This window comes from Episyrphus balteatus, chromosome 1 (assembly GCF_945859705.1).
Source record: "Episyrphus balteatus chromosome 1, idEpiBalt1.1, whole genome shotgun sequence".
NCBI classification, from domain to species: Eukaryota; Metazoa; Arthropoda; class Insecta; order Diptera; family Syrphidae; genus Episyrphus; species Episyrphus balteatus.
The window spans coordinates 81,645,706-81,670,179 of record NC_079134.1 but is presented as its reverse complement, the minus strand read 5'-3'; the positions used below and the strand labels follow the sequence as shown (position 1 = coordinate 81,670,179).

The 24,474-nt window shown below is 32.0% G+C and overlaps 1 protein-coding gene across 4 annotated transcripts in view; it reads left to right on the top strand.

The window, feature by feature from the left end:
* The first annotated feature begins 4,568 nt into the window (after positions 1–4,568).
* Positions 4,569–24,474, top strand: part of LOC129906512 (glycerol-3-phosphate acyltransferase 3) — a 113,909-nt gene continuing 94,003 nt past the window's right edge. For 2 of the 4 annotated variants that reach the window (XM_055982295.1, XM_055982293.1), the window contains exon 1: positions 4,571–4,753. In XM_055982295.1, the coding sequence (XP_055838270.1) occupies positions 4,634–4,753 (120 nt within the window). In that variant the 5' untranslated portion in view covers positions 4,571–4,633. Of the gene's footprint in view, positions 4,754–24,474 lie in introns of all 4 variants that reach the window. The other 2 variants (XM_055982294.1, XM_055982296.1) reach the window with 2 other exon arrangements.

The following is a 24,474-nucleotide window of genomic DNA, read 5'->3' as shown; positions in this document are numbered from 1 at the left end:
AAATATATTTTCAAATTCAAATCAGTTTCTTTAACGGCTATCCGCTCTGTGCTTTTGCAGTTAAAAAATAAAAGAGATTATACTTTCTTGTCTCCTAAAATATACTTGGAAAACTTTGACCTATTGGGGCCAGCTTTACAATCAATAATAAACAAATCTTTTGAAAAAGGTGTCTTCCCGGACTCTTGGAAAGAATCAATAGTGTGTCCCATTGAAAAAATATCAAATACAAAAAAATGTGATGAATTTCGACCAGTGAACAGTTTGCCTTTATATGAAAAAATTTTAGAAAAACTTGCCTTTCAACAAGTTGAAAACTACTTTGAAAATAATAAAATAATAATTGACTCCCAATCTGGTTTTCGAAAAGCGCATTCTTGTGAAAGTGCCTGTAACTTTATTGTCACAAACTGGAAGGAAAGTGTTTCTGAACGAAAATTTGTTTATAGTGTTTTCTTGGACTTGAAACGTGCTTTCGAAACAATTGATCGATCAATTCTGTTAAATAAATTGAACAAATATGGAATTAAAAACATTGAACTTAACTGGTTTAAGACTTACCTCGAAAATAGAATGCAGAAAGTTAAAGTAAATGGACATTTTTCAAAACCAAATTATGTTGATCTGGGCGTTCCTCAAGGATCTGTATTGGGGACTCTAATGTTTATAATCTACATTAACGACATTGTTAGCGTCTTAAAATATTGTGAAATTGCCCTGTTTGCTGATGATGCTTTGATTTACTGTGCTGGGGAAACTATTGAAGAATGTCACAAGAACGTGCAAGAAGACCTTAATAGTGTACATGAATGGCTGTGCCAAAATAAACTCAAATTAAATGCTCAAAAAACTAAATGTATGATAATATCAAATAAAACATGTTTTAATTTCAATGGCAATCTGATAATCGAAAATCAAATAATAGAAAAAGTTGATAAAATAAAATATCTGGGCATTATGATAGATAGCAAACTAACTTTTGAAAGCCATATTGAATATACTTGCAAAAAAATTTCAAAAAAGATAGGTTTTTTAAAAAGAATTAGAAGAGATATAACTTTGTTAACAGCAATTAATATTTATAATGTCATTGTTAAACCGCATTTCGAGTATTGTTCAACTATTTTGTTTTTATGTAATGAAAGTTCAATTGGCAGACTCCAAAAACTGCAAAATAAAGCAATGCGAAGCATTCTAAAATGTAATAAATATACGTCAATTAATTTTATGTTAGAATCTTTAAAATGGCTTACCGTTAAACAAAGAATTATTATGAATATGTTAATGTTTGTCTTTAAAATTAAAAATAATTTAATGCCAGTATATTTGTCAAGATATGTTCAGTATGTTCGTGAAGTTCAGCCTTATGCACTTAGACATATGAATGATATGAGACTGCCTAATTTTATGACTGCCAGAGCTCAAAATTCCCTTATATACAAAGGTTTTAAGATTTTCAATAAATTACCGAGTCATGTAAAATGTGAAACAAATATTAAAAGAATTAAGAGAAACATTGTGGAATTTGTAAGACTGAAATATTAATTAAGTATTTATAAACATATTTAAATTTTAAAAACTTGTTAATTGTTACTAAAGCCTAAATAATGTGCTAATAAAATATTTATCTATCTATCTATCTATCTATCTATCTATCTAATAAGTTACTCAACCAAAGTTGTAGGTAATATAAATATCTTTTCTTGTGCATTCACTGTTTTTCAACGAGGACAACACTTTTGAGGTTATGTTGTTTTATTTTTTTTGGTTTTTTTAATTTTTCTCAGTCTCTATGATTTTTAGCATGAATAAAGTTGTAGAACTTCAAATTTATATTAATTTGGTATAATCTTGAAGATTATATGACTTTTCAAACCAAAGATACGGAATTTTAAGAGCAATCCCTTTCAATATTTTCAAAAAATATACTAATATATTTTTGCATAAGATATGAAAAAAGGCTAAATCTTTTACGTAATGTAAAAATAAGAAACATATAATATGAGAGGGAGTTATTAAGGTGGGTAATGGTCATGGTATAAAAAGACAAGGTATGATCATTAGAGCCGCCATCTTACAAAATGGGGTAATAAGGTTTTGACGTTTGGCATTTGGCAAAGTCAAAAGCAACAACAAATTTGTTTACAACAACAATTTCAATGGACTGGGCTGTCAAAACCTTAAGTAGCCATAAGTTTTGACAGTTCTCGATACTGAGTTTTTTTTAATGATCATACCTTCTCTTTTTATACCATGGGTAATGGTAAGCTTAGAATATTATGGTACACATATTTAGCTTTAAGTCAAACATCCAACTTTTATGATGCTTAACATTATGATTCTATCATAGAGACTGAGAAAAATTAAAAGACCGAAAAAATAAAACAACATAACCTCAAAAGTGTTGTCCTCGCTGAAAAACAGTGCATGTACAAGAAAAGATATTTATATTGCCTGCAACTTTGGTTGAGTAACTTATTCGGTCAAGTCAATAGTGTAGCAGATATAGACCAATTCACGTTTTTCAAAATGGTGGATTTCACCAGGTGGTTGGCGTCCCGAGAACCAGGACTTAAGCTTTTCTAATACCCTTCTTTCAGATTTGAAAAAATCAGCCTCCCTATATTTCGTTCCACAAAATGCTTGTTTTATTACTAACTTTCCTTTACTTAGACTATAGTTTTATGATCAATAACCTTCGACTCATACATCGCATGACTTTCAAAAATATACCAAATTATTGGAAATTTGATGGTCTATAACTTTAACTGTTTAAAAAATTATGTTACTATTACCGGGAATGTTTAAATCTTTAAAAAACGAAAAAAATAAATTAAAATAACATAGGTAACCTCAAAACTATTGCCCGCTCAGAATAATAATGTATCACAAAGTAAAGGATAATTAAATTTCCATGAACTTTGGTCTGATAACCATTTCTCTAGGACAAATAGTTTTGGAGATATAGAGCGATTCGCGTTTTCCAAAATGGCGGATTTCGCCAGGGGGGTGGCGTCCCGAAAACCAGGACATAAGCTTTTCTAATACCCCTCTTTCAGATTTGAAAAATTCAGCCGTCCTATATTTCGTTCCACGAAAAAGTCTATCTTTCCTGTACTAGAGTTCAACCCCGTTTTTCTCGGTCGGAGTGTCTTTTCTGAACTCCGTTTTCTTGCTTGAAGGGCTAGCTCATAAATAAAAAATACCAAGACTGGAAATTGAGCGGTCGAATGACGTTTCCCTACAAGCTGCGAGGTGTGGTGAATCACAGTACACATATTATGTGTACTGTGGTGGTGAATGTCATGGTATAAAAAGACAAGGTATGATCATTAGAGCCGCCATCTTACAAAATGGGGTAATAAGGTTTTGACGTTTGGCATTTGGCAAAGTCAAAAGCAACAACAAATTTGTTTACAACAACAATTTCAATGGACTGGGCTGTCAAAACCTTATGTAGCCATAAGTTTTGACAGTTCTCGATACTGAGTTTTTTCTAATGATCATACCTTCTCTTTTTATACCATGGGTGAATGTCATCAATATATCGTTGTGTTCGTGTTGGATGTGTGGTGAATGTCGTGAATCTATAAAAATGTGTTCGTGTTAACGTCATTTCCCTTCAAGCAAGAAAACGGAGTCCAGAAAAAATAGTCCGACCTCCGACCGAGAAAAGCGGGGTTGCACTCACACACTTGCAACTTTTTGTGTATGAACACAAAGTCTAAGAGAATCGTGGTGAAAACTGAGAAAAGGAAAAAAAGTAGACAGACATAGCCAACAAGAGCAAAAGCGTCATTTTGTTATTTTTTGTTGAAGTGTTTAGTCGCGTCGTGTCTCGTGTCGTTGTTAATAGAATATAAGTATAATTATAAACAATTAAATCAAACTATTAACAATATGGAAACAAAAAAAGGTATGTTGTATATATCGCTCAAAGTGTTTGGATTAAAGTGATGTGTTTTTGTTTGTGTTGTAGATGTAATCTCTAATGATGAAGAATAAGGCAGAAGGTGAAACATGCGATTGGACATCTAAAGAAACACCAACGCAACAACAAATAAAATAAAAGAAAAAAATGTATTGTATTTTATATTGTATATATTGTGAAAATTTCGTTTGCAAAAATTAAATAAAAAAAAAACAGTTTCAGTGAAAAAAAAAATAAATCTTGTTCTTTTTTGGTCGCAAATGCGAAACGTCATCCCTTTTTTGTTCCTCTTTCTAGTAGGTTTTCGCTGCTCCGACTCAGGTCCGCCTTCGGCTCCATTTTCTAGGAATGGAGATTTTCACCACACCAATACATGTGCAATCGACTTCGCGGTGATTATAATTTCCATACTAATTTGAGCCGCCTTCGGACCAGTTTCTGATCCGAAGTCGGACTCAGCTCCGCCTCAGGCGGAGCGGATTCGGACCGAGGTCGGACCTGTTTGCTTGAAGGGTTACCAACGTGGTGGCTTTCACATATATTCACAGACAAGACTCTTCACAAAAGGGGGGTAAGACGTACGAAAGTTTCCAGTCTTGGTATTGTTTGTCGGTGAGCCCAATTCTGATTTTTATATGATTCAGTTAGTTGTAACTTAACTTGTCATCTTCTCAATGTTAAGCTAGTCAAATTCGGTAAAGCATGTTTTCATTTTTCATCTTATTTCTTTTGTTAATTGGAGTTTTAATATTGTTGTCTGCTATTAATAAATCAATAGGAGCAAGAAAATTATACGTTCAGTTGTTGTTGAAAATTTTCGAGGTAATTCATGTATTTAATATTTCATTTAATATAAAATAAATTATGCTTAAAGGGTCAACAAATTTAAATCGAAATATTTATCGATTGGACTTTAAGATGAATTGAACTTTGAGTGTGTAGAAATACATAATTATATGTTTTAACATTTATTCATATGTAGTTTATAATAATTGAAATAGACTTCAGAAATTTTCTAATCAACAAATGAAGTGGATTCTTGCACTTTGTTTTAGCCTTGTACTATGGAACTACTTTATATTTGTTACTAGTCGGTTTAAAGGTCATCTTTCATTAAACGATTTGATAGGCCGTTTATATCTTGATAAAATCAACCCTATATGGGCTGACTGTGAATATATTTGAGTGCATGGAATTGGACTTTTAAGGCATTTATTTAACAGGAAAAATAACTCGAGAAACAATAACGACACTCGTATTCATGGTATAAAAAAAAGGTATGATCATTAGAAAAAACTCAGTATTGAGAACTGTCAAAACTTAAAAATGGCTACTTAACGTTTTGACAGGTGCCCATTGAAATTGTTGTAAACAAATTTGTCTATGAAATTGTTGTTGCTTTTGACTTTGCCAAAAATTAACGTCAAAACCTTATTACCCCATTTTGTAAGATGGCGGCTCTAGTGATCATACCTTGTCTTTTTATACCATGACTCGTAGGGCCTTACTAATAATCAAATTTAAAGCTCGCTTTAATTTTTACCTTAATTCCACATATTTCACAATACCAAAAACCAATTTAATAGTCAGGTTAAAGGCTAACTCTAGGTTAAATTTTATAGTTGAGTTTCCCAACTATAAATTTTAATCGAGCATTAGCCGTTAACTTGACTATTAAATTGGTTTTTGGTATTGTGAAATATGTAGAATTAAGGTAAAAATTAAAGTCAGCTTTATATTTGATTATTGGTAGGGCCCGTATTGTTGTTTTTCACCTCTTCAGAGTAGACTTTGAGTTGGACTTTGATATCTAGCTCAAAAACTTACAGCCCGATTATCCCCACAGTCACAACTTCTGAGAATCACAAAAATCTTAGTGATATCCTATAGAGTAGGGCACAACTCATCAAAAGAAAATTGCCTTTTGTAACTCGCAAGTTGGTCTGTGGCCGAGTATCGGTGTTTTTTTTTAACAAGAAGTTTTATTTGTAAGGTGTTTCGATCATTCGTTTTGTACCAATTTGTTGTACCTATAATGTTTCACATCAGGATTTCCTGTTTGGAATACACTGGATATTGGATTAATACAAAATGTTTAAGTCGAATTGATTTTGGCTTGCCATTTTACGTCTCACCTTTTCTCGCTCTATATAAAATCAAAAAGTGAGGAACGTTACGGCGAAACTAACGGGTAATTTAATCACTGGTCACCGTTACTCATTCATAAGGAAAAGTTGGTGGGTACCAGAGATCCAAATGAGTAGGTATGTTCGAACCTTTAAAATTTCAATTTTTTAAAATGATCGTTCGTGCTCGATCGTTTTGTCTCTATACTCGTAAATCATTTTATTCATAAACAAAAATACTCACACTTCAAACCATACATTGTTTGAACTCATGGGTATACTCGGTCTTCAATACCCACGAACAAAATTACTCGTAAACAGTTCAACTGTTCATAAACACTAGACTTTACTCGAAAGTGATCGAAGTGATCGAACGTGAACGCAACGCCAAGTACATATGTACTTAGAAATCAACTTTAACGAGCTCCTCAGATTCAACAATCACTCCCGTTTGGTCCTCAAAAATGCCAACTTTGCATTCCATCGCCTTCACCCTCTGATGAAAAGAAGAACAGGATTAAGTCAACGAACGAAACTTTTGATCGTTGATCTACAAGCAGCTTCTGCGACCAGTCAATGCGTACAGCTTTCCGGTATGGTACACCATCTCCAAAACAGCCATGAAGGAACTACTGAGGATGTGCACCGAACTTATCTTCGACCGACAGCGGCAGAAATACTATAGCAACAAGCGACTCTACGAGGAAGCAAAAGTCAAACCACTGGACAAGTATCTGATCTACTGCAATCGGCGAAGATACTTGCAGGAAATATCGCCAATCATCCCAATCAGCTGATGAGAAGAATGACAGCCCAACAACGACATCCCGAACCTAGGTACCTTTGCGCTTTGAATATACTGGGTGAGCACATAATTTCAATGGACAACGAAGAAGCAGTTAACTTTTACGCCGACAAACAGTGTGCAATTAGACATATCTAGTGGAACTTTATTAAAATTCGAAGACTTCCGAATATACAGTGACGGACAAAACAATAAGACCACCTCTATCACTCTTAAAATATTCTCTCTATCTCTTTTTAAAATGAAATAAAACGGCTCTTTTTACTATATTCTGCTTAAAATAACAGAACTATTATGAAATAAAAGAAAAAGAACATGCACAGATAATTTGATGCAAAAAATAAATGTATAAACTAAAAAAAACTCTCAAATCGTGTGGACAAAACAATAGGACCAAGTGAAGTCATTTATTTTTGTATTACCTAGGATTCAAATTTTAAACAATATTTTAAACAAAATACTCTTGTGAGATCATTTAATATTAGTGGAGCAAAAAAAAAATTGGGAAAACATTAAAATGGGTCGTGGAGTCCATTGTTCTTCAGCCGTGAGAGAATGGATGCATTAACTGACAAGAGAAGGCAAATCAGAACGGGAAATTGCCGAAACTATTGGTTAATTAAAAAAAGCTTGAATTAAACGCACTAGAGCCCCCAACAGAAAATTTTAAAATAGGAACAAAGCGAAAAACTTCACAAAAACACGTCTTAGAAAAAATGCGATTTTCATAAAAAGACACTTTCAAGTCATCTTCGGACATTAAATTAGAGCTAAAATTGTTAATAAGTGAGAAAACGCTCAGCAGAATACCATAAGAAAAGTACCTCTTCAAAAGAATCCCCAGGGAAGTTTCACTCCTCAGCAAGAGACATCGCAAAAACCGAATCAATTTTGCAAAAAACCATTTTAATTGGATTGGTCCAGATAATGAAGAAAAATGGCGTAATGTTCTGTAGACGGACGAAAGTAAAGTCAAATTAGTGGGATCACATGGCAAAAGATGGGTAAGGCGCCCAGAGAATGCAGAATTCAAACCGCAATACACAAGACAAACGCTTAAACACGGTGGTAAAAACATCATGGTGTGGAGGTATTTTTCTTGGCACGTAGTAGGTATAATTTTTTGGATTAAAGAAAACATGGACCAGCATTTGTATCCCAATTTCTTAGAAGAAGTTTTTCTTCCCTATACGGAATGGAAAATGTCCCTAAAATGGCAGTTTATGCATTATAATGACCGTAAATATACATTGGGTCCAGTTCAAATATGGCTTTAGGAGCATAGAATTAATGTTATGTCTTGGTTTGTCCGATCGTCGAACCCAAGTCCAATTGAAAATTTGTGGGCTATCGTTGAGAAGTCATTGGGTGCAAAAAAGTCGAGAAATAAGGATGAGTTGCGGCAAAAACTTCAAGAGGCTTGGTATGCAATACCGAGACACACTTCTCGAAAATAAGTCGAATTAATGCCTCCAAAAGTATGTGCGGTGATGGCAAATAAGGGCTTCTTTTCGACAATATATTGGTTTTGACCACAAAAAGAATTGAAATATGAAATAATTTCCATTTTTTGAGTAGTGGTCCTATTGTTTTGACCGCTTTAGAAATCAATTTATTTTCGTATTTATTTATTTTTTTTATTTAAACAAAAAATCTTGTTAGATAATGAATTGATTTAAGCTCCTGATACTGTAAATTTTATATTAATAATTTTTTTTCTTTTAAAAACAAATAAAAATATGTGTTTTATGATTTGTTTTTAAAGTAAGACGAAGTGGTCTTATTGTTTTGTCCATCACTGTAAATATTTTGATGTAAAATTCTATACAATGAAATGTTAAAAAAGAAACAAATATTAAAACTGCATCCGGCGTTCTGCAGTGTCATGCACATAAGATTAAAGTTAGCAAAAATATATTTGAAGCCAGTTGACTTTTTTGAGTGAAATTAATCGTTGCGTATTTTATTATTTATCAAAACTAGCTGGACAAACATTTTTTTGCATTAATTTTTGGTATTCTGTTATGATGTTACCACAAGAAAAAATGTGTTGTTAAGTCTTAAAACGGAAGAAAATTTAATTTTGTTTTAAGACCTTAGGCCCTTTATTTCAATTATTTGTTTTGACTTCGTCAAGCGTTTTAGAAATGAATCCGTCGTGAAATGGTGTTAAGAACCTCGCTCAATATTCTATTTATCAGAATCCGTTAAGGGTTTTTGTGAATAGCAATTTATGTTCTAAAAATATTTTACAACTCACAACTATTGATTTCAAAACTTTTCTGATATCCGGAAAATAGTACCTACATACTCTTCTATAATCTGATGGAAGTTTTCTTGAAATCATCTATGGGTACGATTGTGTTCAGTTGTTGCCACATCTAACTGATCGTTATATTTATCAAATCAATTACAATTTTTTCTGTGTGTAAAAATTTAGTACCAGGAAAAGCTTGCAAAAGAAGATTTTGTATTTGTGCTAAAGTCATCAAATCGCAACAAATAGCATTCGTAACATTCGGATTTATAATATCTTTTAGACACGTAAACATATTTTACAACTCGAAACTATTGATTTCAAAACTTTTCTGATATCCGGAAAATAGTACTCTTCTATAATCTGATGTAAGTTTTCTTGAAATGATCTATGGGCACGATTGTGTTTAGTTGTTGCCACTTCTAACTGATTTATCAAATCAATTACAATTTTGTCTATGTTGTTGCGGGTTTAGGTTTCAAAGGATTTAAGGATTAGGGATAAGAAGTGAGCTGGGAATAGGATAGGTGGAATGGGAGGTGCGACCAAGACAAAATTTTACATTAGCTAGGAGTGTAGCGTAGAATAGGAAAAAAAATGGAAATAGGAGATTCGAAACGCAGGACTGGCACGCTAGCGACGCACGGTTTAGCTCGCTGGATATGGGGGGATCTTGTTCTGGGACCCGAAAAAAAACCACAACAAAAAACATGAATCGTGTCATTCAAATTTCTATTAAACACAAAAAAAAAACACTTACTTCACTTCGCTTACCATTCCAACCATGACCTGTCTACCGTTGTGCTGCAGATGTTTTGCAGCATTGCCCCCTCCCAACCTGGAGCCCAAAAAATGACCATTGGGACTTCCTCAATAGGCATTTTCCTCTCGCCTTTACTCCATCCTATTTGAAAAACCTTTATCCGCCCATTTCCACCCCTGAAAAATCCTTTACAGGCCATATCACAATTTTTTAAGTTTGAATAAAAGATTCACTTTGGCGTGATTAAGAAACATTTATTTAAAGGCGTTTAAACTACAATAACTCAAGATTGAACGTTTTGCAACAAAAAATATAAAAGAAAATCAATTTGTTTGGCTTGCCTCTTTTTGGTCGCATTGAATAAGTTGAAATTTGAATTTTTATCGAAAATTACAAAAATAAAAAATAAATAACAACAAAAAGTTTGAGTTTATTAAAGCAAGCATGTTTTATTTAAATAAGCATATGAGTAGCATGAAAAATAAAATAAAATCCAAAAACGACATGTATGTCCTGACTAAACCCCTTGTCCTAGAAAAATGGTTTATACCTTTTTGAAAACGTTGTTTAATGTAGACAAGATCCTAATCAAAAATTTTACTATAAAGCCATAATTAAGAAAATGGCTTTATAAGCCAACATTTACCTTTTTCATTTAAGAAAAAACTTTAACGATTTTGGGGCGCCATCTAGCGTCAAAATAAAAATCTGAAAAATTTAGGGGACTTTTTTTTATTATTTAGAAACAGTTTTTCCACTTAGGAACTTGATTCAAAAATAACGAACGCCCTAATGTGTATATAATACCATGGTCTATTTTTGCTAATTTTGAAAACCCCATTTCGCGCTTTGACCTTGAAAATCGCGACTTGCGGACATGAGATTTTTCTAGACTTTTGAGGTATGTTATGGAATGCCAAAACGAAGGTATTGAGCAAAAAACTTTCTATTAGCATTCATTCCGAGATTTACCCCTTTTTTCACCTTATTTGACTGTATTATCATATAAGTAAACAAAACTAGGGCTCTTGATTCTACCCGGGTAATACCCGGGTCCAATGCTACCCGAGTACCCGGGTACCAAATACCCGGGTAGCACTCGGGTATCCGGGTACCCGAAATACCCGAGTACCCGGGTCCTTAAAATACTCGGGTACCCGGGTACCCGAGTACCCGAGTATATTCAAAAGCTCGTGTAACCAAGTTGATACGCAAAAAAACAAACTTATTTTTGTGTTTTTTCTTATTTTGCTATAATTTATTAACCTGGTGGACACTTTTTAGGAGTTTGTTTGGTATTGTAAGCATTTTCGTTTAACCGAATTTCATATGGGATATGGTCTGTTAAAATGTCAATTTTTGCCAGTGAGCTACAAATTACCTACTTAAAAAAAAAACGTAAAAATACTTATTAAAATAACACAAGTATACAAAATAATTAAAAAATTTTCTGCACCAAGGGCCATGATACTTTTCTTATAGATTTTAACCCAAAAAACACGAAAAATCATATCTTTAAAATTGTTCATGGTTAGGTTTTCCAGATATGTTTTTTTAAATTTTCTGTAGTTGTTTTTCGAGGCATACTTGGTATTCGGGCTATATCTTGAGTAAAATGATAGTCACACAAATTGAATGGTCTGGTCTTTTTAAAATGTTTTTTTTTAACACACTTTACAAGTGAGAATTAACAGTTTATATCTTTTTGTCTTTACAACTCTATTAAAAAAAAAAATTGTCCCTAATCCCGAAACTACTTTCATGATTTTATAAAAAATGTTCAAAAGAAACAGATTTGCCCGTAAAATGTTCATTTTTGAAAATATATCTTGCATTGAGTGGTTTTAGGGTTTGAATTTATATTAAAGAAGTATTTTATAAAAACAAAAAGTTTAAATATAAATTTTCAAATTCGTTTTTCAAGTTATAGACAAAAACTCGAAAAGTAATAAAAAGAGTCGATTTTGTATCGTTACCAAAATGGTCATATCTTTATAACTTATCCATAGAATTTTATAGAAAGTGTCTTGTTAATTTTTCTGAAATCAGACTAAACGAGGATTTTCAATAATTTGAATTTTTCTTTGAGTAATATTTTTTTGTTGTAAAAAATTTACTTTATAAAATAGATTTTTAGAATCCCTGAGTGCTGAGGTCAAAACACGTTAGAAAAAATAGTTATATTTTGGCAGTAACCTGTGTAGTTATTGATAGTGAATCGATTTAAGCACAATTATTGAGTGTGGAGACGTCCTGTATGCATCATTGCGTTCAACTTAATTTTCCGTCACATTTTTCGTGTTTGTCCAAGCGTTGACCGTTAAAATTGAGTTGATAACTAAAATGAAAAATATAGGGCTGCCACTTTTAAAATGGGAACGTATATAAAGCAACCCTATTTTATAGGTAAAATTGGTACATGACCAAATTGGTCATATCTTTGTACTTTGGTTCAACCAGAAAACGCTTAAAATGCCAAACAAACTCCCAAAAAGTGTCAGTCAGGTTAATAAATTAAAGTAAAATAAAAAAAAACACAAAAATAAGTTTTGTTTTTCGCGAATCTACTTGGTTACACGAGCTGTTGAAAATATTCGGGTACTCGGGTACCCGGGTACCCGAGTATTTTGAAGACCCGAGTACCCGGGTATTTCGGGTACCCGGGTACCCGGGTGCTACCCGGGTAATACCCGGGTATTCGAGTACCCGGGTACCCGGGTGGGTCTTCGGGTACCCGGGTTTCAAGAGCTCTAAACAAAACTGAGAAACATGTTGCAAACGAAAAAAACAGTGTTGTTATAAAAAAGGCTTCATATGCGTATGTTGATAAGAAAATAAAAAATCCATGTCCCATCGTCATTTTGAAACCTAAATCTAAACAAACTTCTAATGAAACTGAAAGTGAAATTATTGAGAAAATTGACCCAACTGGAATTGAAGTTTCTGATATTAAGATCAAAGTGATGGTGGATTGATTGTTTGGTGTCAGGATGAACAATCCACAATATATTTAAAACAAGCTATTGAAGAAAATATAGGAAACAAGTACGAAATCAAGCTTCCAAAAATAAGAGAACTAAGGGTAAAAATTATTGGCATATCAAAAAATTGGTCTGAAAATGAAATATGTAATAAGCAAAATTAAAGAAAAGAATGATTTTTTGAAGTGTGAAGATATTAAATTCAAAACAATGTTAAAATATAATTTCAGAGGTGTTAAAAAATTTAGTGCTATTACTCCAGTCAAAGCGTCGGAAAAAAGGGCCTTACCATGCGCAACAGAGGCACTGTCAGTTTTTATTTCATGGATCGATAGGGGTATATTTAAAAGGCTTAAACCCAATTTCTCACCACCTGATCATTCTTTTTAGCAGAGTTATGCACAAAAATGCATTTTTTGGGATATTTTACTTCTAAGCTAATATCTTTGCTCCAGTTTGTCGTAGACCAAAAAATAAACACACATTCTCTTCCTTATAATATTTTCTATCGTTGTATGTAGTTTCATTGTATTAAAGTGAGTTACTACAAAATGGAAACCATTTAAAGTCAAATTCTTGTTGTTAAAAACACATTTTCATCATTATTTCGAAAAAAGCTTGAATCATGATTGATATTTGTCTAACCTATTTTGTAGCCCTATTCATGTCCTGCATTTTTAAGAACAAGTCAGCTCTTTATCACCAAAGATGGCCGAGCAATTGATAAATGAACGCATGCAAAACCGGTGCGAAAACACCCAAAAATATCGTTTTTTGGGAATAAATCGGCTTCAGGATGTCCTACATCAAAAAATAAAGATATTAATTGTTCGTTACATTATTTTCGATCGGTTTGGTGCACATTATTTTTGTTGAAACAAATAAAAAATAAGTAATATTAAGTCAAAGTCGTGTTTTTGTTTAGCAAACTCTTGCCTTATTATTTTGTAAACGGTATAATATGTTCAATTGCTAACGAAAAATTTGGAGTAACTTTAAACGTCGATCATAGTGTTTTTGATAAAAATTGTCAAATTTACATTAACAAAATTAATAGAGAACGAAGCAAATTTTATTAGCAATTAAAACATAATTACAATAATTTTAAGTTTAATTAAATTTTACGAAACTCACCACGTATTTATAAGAAATATTGGATTTTATTTCTTCGCCCCGACGTTTCGAAGAACTTTCAAACTTCGTAGTCACGGGATTATTAAAATTTAATTAAACTTAAAATGATTGATACCCGCGAAAAGCATAACTTAAAATCTTATATAATTACAATGGTTTATATTTAAATGCAAAAAATCGAAAATGAAAAAAATTGAAAGTAATATTATACCAAAGAGCTGTGATAAGTGAGGACATTAGAGACTGGAACAATTATAAGACTTTACGCAATACTTATAAGACTGAAATAAACAAAGCCAAAAATCAATATGTGCAATATAAAATATTTACTATTATTATTATTATTATAATTTATTAACATATAATTAAAATTATAGTGCTAATATAAAGAAAACGAGCTCAAGTTGCTTAGACTTCCGGCTCTGAGGTAGTTTAAAATTCAAATACGTACTTAAATCTAAATTTAAATCTAATTTTAACTTCATATTTTGGAAAAGAAAAAAGAATTATAATTATTCAATAATAGGTTTGTATAGGTATAAGATATTTTATAGATATAAGATATTTTATAGAAAATATATTATTATACTAGCTGACCCGGCGGACTTCGTTCCCCCTTTTCCAAGTTTTATTTCCAATTTTTGATTTTGTAATGTGTTAACCTTTTCCCATTACACATAGGTACATACATATGTAAAACTGTTTAAAATATTAAACAAAGCAAATCATTTGTTTGACAGCTATTACAAATTTTTATCGGAATTTATTCAACCAATAAAGGTTATATAATTCAAAAATATACAAAAACTGGCTCTGGTTTCACTTCTTATTTTTTTTTTTGCAAAAAGTGCCTAAATCGATGAATCCCGCCTGCCATTATAGAAAAATATGACTCATTCTCCCTTTCTTTTGTGAAACTGTTAATGATTTGTGTTTTGCACCAGAGGCCTGGAATTCCAACACCAAGAACGATCTTTTTACTTTTTTTTTGTTTAAACAACCTGTTTTCTTATGACGTTATCACGTAAAATTATCGTCCGTAAACCGACTATACAACCATTGTTTTTGTTTTGTTGACTTTCGTTTTAACTTCCAAAATATTTATTTGCGGAATGTAGCATCCACTTTCAACGCTCATTTTTAATCCACTTTAAAAATAGTATTCTCTCTCTTACCGAAACAATAGCAATAGGATAAAATCGTAAAAAAAAACGATTAAAAATGAAAAGATTTCGTCTTAATTCTATTCATACATACGTCGATTTTTATGCGGAAATTGTATTAATGGTAGTTGAAACAACTTAAACAAATTTTAAGATGCAGTCATATTAATTTTCAACTGTGAGATATACTGATGGTAAACAATTTTCTTTGCGGGACTAACATTTTAAAGAGTTAATTCATGTTTGTTTTTATTACCCTTGAATATGAGCGATTTTGAACCCCAAATATTGAATTTGCTTATAACTTGACAACATACCAGGTCCAACTATAAAACAAAACCTGTCTCGAACGAACCTTATCACACACACACACACACACACACACACAAAATTTCATAAAAATCTATATCTACTGTCATTCGGACTTCAAATATGGAATTTAACTATAACTTGACAACAGCGACACCTACTGGGTCCATATCACACACACAAAATTTCACAAAAATCTCTCCAGTCTGGTCAAAATATGCAATTTTTCTAAAACTCGACAACAGCGCCACCTACCGGGTCCAATTATAAAAAAAACCTGTCTCGGACGGACCTTATCACATAAACAAAATTTCACAAAAATCTGTTGAGTCGTTCGTTCAAAATATGAAATTTTTCTATAACTCGACATCAGCGCCACCTACCGGGTCCAATTTATGAAACAAAACCTGTCTCGGATGGACCTTATCACACCCACCAAATTTCAGAAAAATCTCTCCAGGGGGCCAATTCTGGTTCTGTGAATAAGTGAAACGAAAAGCTTTTCACTTGTTCACTCATTTTATTCTCGTTCTGTGAAAAAATGAAAACAAACATCAAAAATATTCATATAAATATATATTTTTTTCACTAAATTATTTGTGATATCATAGGATGAGAATCGTTTTTCGTTTCAAATGAAACGAAAAAGTGAAAAGAGTGTTTGAAAGCTAAAATGAAAAAGTTTTTTTTTTCGATTCACGTTTTCACAGAACCAGAATTGGCCCCCAGTCTGGTCAAAATATGAAATTTTCCTAACTCGACAACAGCGCCATCTACCGGGTCCAATTATAAAAAAACCTGTCTCGGACGGACCTTATCACATAAACAAATTTTCACAAAAATCTGTTCAATCGTTCGTTCAAAATATGAAATTTTCCTAAAACTCGACAACAGCGCCACCTACCGGGTACAATTTTGAAACAAAACCCGTCTCGGATGGACCTTATCACATACACAATATTTCATAAATATCTGCCCAGTTCAAAATATGCAATTTTCCTAAAACTCGACAACAGCGCCACTACCGGGTCCAATTATAAAAAAAACCTGTCTCGGACGGACCTTATCACATAAACAAAATTTCACAAAAATCTGTTCAGTCGTTCGTTCAAAATATGAAATTATCCTAAAACTCAACAACAGCGCCACCTACCGGGTCCAATTTTGAAACAAAACCCGTCTCGGATAGACTTTATCACATACACAACATTTCATAAAAATCTGCCCAGTCTTTCGGTCAAAATATGCAATTTTCCTAAAATTCGACAACAGCGCCACCTACCGGGTCCAATTACCTATAAAAAAAACCTGTCTCGGACGGACCTTATCTCATAAACAAAATTTCACAAAAATCTGTTCAGTCGTTCGTTCAAAATATGAAATTATCCTAAAACTCGACAACAGCACCACCTACCGGGTGTAATTATAAAAAAAACTTGTCTCGGACGTACCTTATCACATAAACAAAATTTCACAAAAATCTGTCCAGTCGTTCGTTCAAAATATACAATTTTCCTAAAACTCGAACACAGCGCCACCTACCGGGTCCAATTATAAAACAATCCTGTCTCGGATGGACTTTATCACATACACAAAATTTCACAAAAATCTGTCCGGTCGTTCGTTCAGAATATGCAATTTTCCTACAACTCGACAACAGCGCCACCTACCGGGTCCAATTATGAAACAAAACCTGTCTCTGATGGACCTTATCACACCCACCAAATTTCAGAAAAATCTGTCCAGTCGTTTAGAAGGAGTAGGGTCACAAACAAACGCACAGGAGAATTATATATATAAGATATCATATTTATTTCTTTGTAGATAACTACATATTTTTTGTATGTTGTCATGACTAGGGCTATGTAGAGTTTGGCGGATGGAGAGATTGGGATCAGAAGGTTGATGTGTTGTTGAAGCTGAGTAGGTATTTATAATGTGGTTGATATCGATGCGTGAATTGCAAGCTGGGCAAATAGGCGGTTGTTCTTTACGAAGAATATGTTGATGAGTAGAAATTGTGTGGCCAATACGTAATCTTATGAAGCTTGTATTCATGGATTTTGAAGTTGTGGTAGGGAGAATTAATCGGCTTCTTTCCGGGTTTATGGTAGCATAGTGGTGGTTATAGGTAGACCATTCATTTAGAGATTTTGATTTTAAGTAGTTATTGATGAAACGTAGAAGGTCTGGTTTAGTTACTGATTCAAAAAGAAAAACTGGAGCAGAATGGGCCTTTGAGGCTTCTTGGTCAGCAAGCTCATTTCCTTTTATGCCTACATGGCTGGGTACCCACATAAGTCGCAACTTGTTTGATTTGCTTATTAGATAATCACGAATCCTATTAATTGATTCTGTGTTGTGATTCGGATTTTTGATTGCATTTATAACTGATAAGCTATCTGAGCATATTACAAATTTCCCTGGTAGGTACGCGCATGTTGTTATGGATTTGAGGATGGCAAGGGCTTCTGCAGTGAATATTGAGTCAGTGCTTTCTAGTAAGCCTACACATAAGATAGATCCGTTATCGTGAACAGAAGCAAAAGATGTGCTTGTTGTGTTTTTAGATCCGTCAGTAAAGACGAAGTTCCAACCTTCATTTTTTAAATCTGATGCCAGATTTAAAAATTCTTGGCAGTAAAGCTCTTTAGTCGTGTTATTCTTATTGAATTCACATAAATAAGTGTTAACTGACTTAGGTTGTATGTTCCAGGGAGGGTAGCGGGATGAATATTTAGCTATCTTTTTTACAGTAATGCCTATTTCGGTAGCCGTTTCAATTGAGATAAATATAGCTGCAATATAAAATATTTACTAAAATCGGTGATCAGAAGGGGCTATGGAGTGCAATAAAAGAATTAGTTTTAAGAACAGATACAAAAGATATAACAGAAATTGTGATAAATGGTGTGATAGAAAGAAACTTAAGTGCAATAGTAAACCTACTGAATTTTTTTTCGTCGAAAGTATAGTTGAAATTAACCAGTCATCAAAAAAGGGTTGAGACAGTTTTCCGTTTTAAAAATTTAAATATATACGAACTTAGAAGCATTATAAAATCAATTAACAGTAAAAAAGATATACAGGGTAATCAAGGAGTAATGTGCCAAAAAGATAGAGCGTGTAGGTTAGGTCGAGACAAGAAAAAAATCGTATGGGAGGGGGGTCTATTCCCCTTCGTTTAGCGGGAAGGGGCAATTTAAAAAAAAGTTGACTTATTTTGGAAACAAATTATTAAAAATCAACGGTTATACTAACAATAACGTGCTATACCTTTTTTTAAAGCCAAAACCCTAGTCTTTTACAAAAATTTTAAACAAAGCCATTTTATGGCACAATTTTTGAAAAATTAATTTTCAAAATCAAAATTTTGAAAAAAAAAATTGGAAAAAAAATTTTAAAGTAATTTTTTTTCAAAATTTCATGTAATTAATGTATGTACTAATTTAGTTTTTAAAATTCGATGCTCTTATTTATTTTAAACAAAAACAGAAAACCAGATTGAAAAATATCTTGTGATTTTCGAGAAATTAACAAAGAACCAAAACCACTTTTTTCTAAAAAAAACCTCTTTATTTTTTGTTTTTACATGGCTGGACTTGTTGATAAATAAATTTATGAAACATTAACCATTCGTCAACTATTTTATAATTTTTGAAACCAAAAAAAATCATAGTAGAATGAAACCCATTGGAAAAGGAGGTGAATATGATGAAAATTAAAGAAAAATAAATTACGGGCGAGCCGAGTTCGTGAAGTGGGTGGGTTGAGTTTTAAATGGTAAAAAATGGTATATCTCGATTTCCGGCAAAACTACAAATCCTATAGAAGAAAGTTGTATGGCAAAGTTGTAGGTAATAAAAAGATCTACAACTTTTGTATCAACCTGAAAAAAATTTGTATCATTGTTCACAATTTTGGCCTATTTATTCAAATTTACACGGATTTATCAGTGTTACATGAAATCTTACGTTTTTTGAGTAATTAAAGTGTAAATTTGAATAAATAGGCCAAAATTGTAAACAATGATACAACATTTTTTTCGAATTCAAGCTTTTTTCATTTTTTGAATTTTACTAGAACATGTTCTATAGTATAGTAATGTAAATTTTTTTTACACCATCAGAAAACAGACATTTTAACGAACAAAATGCCCACCAACTTTTTGAAAAAAGCTGATATTTTGACACGTGAATTTTCGATTGAAAATTAGGGTGTTTTTTTTGTATTAAGTCAAATTAAGGTGAATAAATTAATATTTTAAATCAAATAAATTACAGTGTATTTGGGACATAATAAGGTAAGTTTTCACCAAATTTCGTAGAAAAATTTTTGTTTTTGAAAAAGATAAAAATAAAAAACCGAAAACTCGGTTTTTTTAATTTTTCACATAAATTTTGAGGTTATGTGAAAAAATGTTGAATTGTTGATGTAGATCTTTTTATTACCTACTACTTTGTCATACAACTTTTTTCTATAGGATTTGTAGTTTTGCCGGAAATCGAGATATACCATTTTTTACCATTTAAAACTCAACCCACCCACTTCCCGAACTCGGCTCGCCCGTAATTTATTTTTCCTTTCATTTTTATCATATTTACCTCCTTTTCCAATGGGATTCATCCTACTATGATTTTTTTTGTACTTTTTAATGTTTTTGAAGGCATCGGCACTGGTCTAACTTAAGTAAGGATACAATAAAGTGATACCGTATTGGATTATCTAGGAAAAAATGATTCTCTTGAAACCTTTAAAAATCAAAGAATATGATTTAAAAAGTCCTTTTTTTTATTTTGAACTGCTTGCGCAAGTACTATTTCACTGTTTTTCATTAAAATAAAACAATTATACTGCCTTAAGACCTTACTTAAGTCTGAATGTTTAAAAATTAGTTGACGAATGGTTAATGTTTCATAAATTTATTTATCAACAAGTCCAGCCATGTAAAAACAAAAAATAAAGAGGTTTTTTTTAGAAAAAAGTGGCTTTGGTTTTTTGTTAATTTCTCGAAAATCACAAGATATATTTCAATCTAGTTTTCTGTTTTAGTTTAAAAATAAATAAGAGCATCGAATTTTAAAAACTAAATTAGTACTTAATTACATGACATTTTGAAAAAAATTACTTTGAAATTTTTTTTTTCCAATTTTTTTTCAAAATTTTGATTTTAAAAATTAATATTTCAAAAACTGTGACATAAAATGGCTTTGTTTAAAATTAAGGTTTTGGCTTTACAAAAAGGTATAGCACGCTATTGTAAGTATAAACGTTGATTTTTAATAATTTTTTTTTCCAAAATTAGTCAATTATTTTTTAAATTGCCCCTCCCGCTAAACGAAGGGGAATAGATCCCCCCTCCTATACGATTTTTTTCTTGTCTCGACCTAACCTACACGCTCTATCTTTTTGGCACATTACTCCTGAATCACCCTGTGTATGGCTCGAAAATTATTCTTGATAATTATGATGTAATTGGAAGTGAAATACTTGAAATAGTCAATTGGTCGTTAAACAACGGGGTTTTCTCTGATATATGGAAAGTGTCAACAATTGTGCCAATCCCTAAAGTTGATAATGCAATTCAACCCAAAGACTTTAGACCTATAAACACATTGCCTATACATGAGAAAATAATTGAGAAAGTTGTGAGTCAGCAACTGGTGCAATATTTGAGCCAAAATAAGCTGTTAATATAGGAGCAATCGGGGTTTAGAAAGGACCACTCGTGTCAAACAGCATTAGTATGGACTAGGGATGCTGCGAATATTCGCATCCGCAAATGCGGAACTTCCGCATGATTTGGGACATCCACATCCGCCTCCGTACCCGCAATAATCAATGCGGGTTTTCATGCGGATGTGGATGCAAAGAAGATGCGCCTCCGCATCCGCAATAATCAATGCGGATTTTCATGCGGATGTGGATGCAACGAAGGTGCGGGATATCCGCATCCGCAATAATCAATGCGGATTTTCATGCGGGTGTGGATGCAAAGAAGATGCTAACAAGAAAGAAGTTGGGTGGAGCCAGTAAATGGCGCGTGCTAGTGGCAGTCACACCGAGTAATACGTCTATTACTGATTTTTTACGCAAAACACAGAAAAAATGCAAAAGTCTTAAATATAGTCCGTTTTCACTAGAGCCTTAAGTCGAATTTCAAATTGTATAGGAAATTTTTAGGATTTGGAGTGCGAACTGACCTAATTTGCGAAATTATAAAATTTGGCGTGAAAACAGGCTATTAATAAAGATCTTTCTTTCCGGACAAAAAAAAAGTGCCAGTAAAGAACTTAACGACAATTTCTACCCACTCCACAAGCCAGTCTTCCTAAGGAACAATTATTTAGAAGTGGGACTTAATTAACCAACCTCTGTGTAACCTCCTTGATGCAGAGAAGGTGGCGGTATTACTTTTTATTAAGTCTGTTTTTAATTTCTCTCATCTCATCTCATTAAATACAAATAAAAATAAATGTAATTTATAACTGTATAATTATTTTAATTCATTTGCATTTTAGGAACATTGGAGATAGGAAGGGATTTCAAAAGGAAATAAAGGCATATTTATTTAATAAATTAAATGAAATTATTTAGTTAACTGGTACAAATGTATATTTTACTCAAATTTTGAATTATTTAAGCCTCTATGAGTTGTTATCATGATTAAAATTTTTTTTCTAAATTTAACTTTGCTCTAGTTTATAAGATTTTTGTATCTTAATGTGTAAAATTCCATATATAAATAAATAAATAAATATAATATCTTAAACATCCGCATCTGCAAATGTTAACTTTCAAAAATTCGCATCCGCATCTGCATCCGCGGATGTAAAAAAATCCACATCCACAACATCCCTGGTGAGATGAGAAAAAGTATTATAGCTCTATTTTTGGACTTCAAGAGGGCTTTTGAGACGATTTGTAGGGAAATTTTGCTTACAAAGCTGGAAGCATATGGAATCACTGGACGGTACGGGAATTGTCATGGTTTAGGACGTACTTAACTGGCAGACTACAAAAAAGTAAAATAATGAATAATGAGTCATCAACTATAAATGTCGATCTTGGTTTTCCACAAGGATCAAATTTGGGAGTAGATCTGTTTTTGATTCATATAAATGACATTGCTAAAGTTTTAAAGTGGTGTAAGGTTGGTTTGTTTGCGGATGATACCCTGTTATATATTGAAGGCACAAACCTAATAGAATTACAAAATAACTTACAAGAAGACCTAGATAATTTATTTAAGTGGTTGTGTATGAACAAGTCAAAAATAAACATTGATAGAACTAAATTCATGGTAATTCAATCGGCGCGACAAAACATTGTACTAAAAATAGGAAACGAAAACATTGAAGAAGTTATGACAATAAAATATCTGGGAGTTATTATCGACAGTAAATTAGACTTTAAAGAACATGCAAATTTAATTTGCTCAAAAATAAGTAAAAAAGTAGGTTTTTTCGGGCGAATAAGAAAAAGTTAAAATTTTCAAAATGCTACAATGATTTATAATACGATTATTTTACCTCATTTCGATTATTGCGCTTCCGTATTATTTATGTGTAAAGAAGAGACAAAATCTTGCTTTTCAAGTCTTGCAAAACCGTGCTATGCGATCTTTGCTCAAGTGCAATATTTACACAAGAACTGCATTTATGTTGGAAGCAATACAAAGACAGCGTCTTTGTTTAAAAGTTTTAATTTTTATTTTCAAGGTAAAATACAACCGGTTCCCGATATACCTGACGGAAAATGTACGATATGCCAATGAAGTGCAACCCTACAATTTGCGAAGAGCAACCGATTTTAGACTCGAAAGATACAACCTTACCGGAACTCAAAACTCAGATATGTACAGAGGATTGCAGCTTTATAACAACTTACCAACAAATATAAAAAATTAAACAAATTTGTATACTTTTAAAAAACTTGTACCTAACAGAACTTATAAAATCCGAACAATTTATTTACTAAATTTTTTCTTAATGAATAAGATATAGACCAGGGTCGATAATTTTTGAAACCAAAAAAAATCATAGTAGAATGAAACCCATTGGAAAAGGAGGTGAATATAATGAAAATTTAAGGAAAAATAAATTACGGGCGAACCGAGTTCGGGAAGTGGGTGGGTTGAGTTTTTAATGGTAAAAAATGGTATATCTCGATTTTCGGCAAAACTACAAATTCTATAGAAAAAAGTTGTATAGCAAAGTTGTAGGTAATAAAAAGATCTACAGCTTTTGTATGAACGATTTTTTCACATAACCTCAAAATTTATGTGAAAAATTCAAAAAACCGAGTTTTTGGTTTTTTATTTTTATCTTTTTCAAAAACAAAAATTTTTCTACGAAATTTGGTGAAAACTTACCTTATTATGTCCCAAATACACTGTAGTTTATTTGATTTAAAATATTAATTTGTTCACCTTATTTTGACTTAATACCAAAAAAAACACCCTAATTTTCAATCGAAAATTCACGTGTCAAAATATCAGCTTTTTTCAAAAAGTCGGTGGGCATTTCGTTTGTTAAAATGTCTATTTTCTGATGGTGTAAAAAAAATTTTACATTAGTATACTATAGAACATGTTCTAGTAAAATTCAAAAAATGAAAAAAGCTTGAATTCGAAAAAAAAATTTTATCATTGTTTACAATTTTGGCCTATTTATTCAAATTTACACTTTAATTACTCAAAAAACGTAAGATATCATGTAAAATTGATTAATCTTACGTTTTTTGAGTAATTAAAGTGTAAATTTGAATAAATAGGCCAAAATTGTAAACAATGATAAAATTTTTTTTTCGAATTCAAGCTTTTTTCATTTTTTGAATTTTACTAGAACATGTTCTATAGTATACTAATGTAAAATTTTTTTTACACCATCAGAAAATAGACATTTTAACAAACGAAATGCCCACCGACTTTTTGAAAAAAGCTGATATTTTGACACGTGAATTTTCGATTGAAAATTAGGGTGTTTTTTTGGTATTAAGTCAAA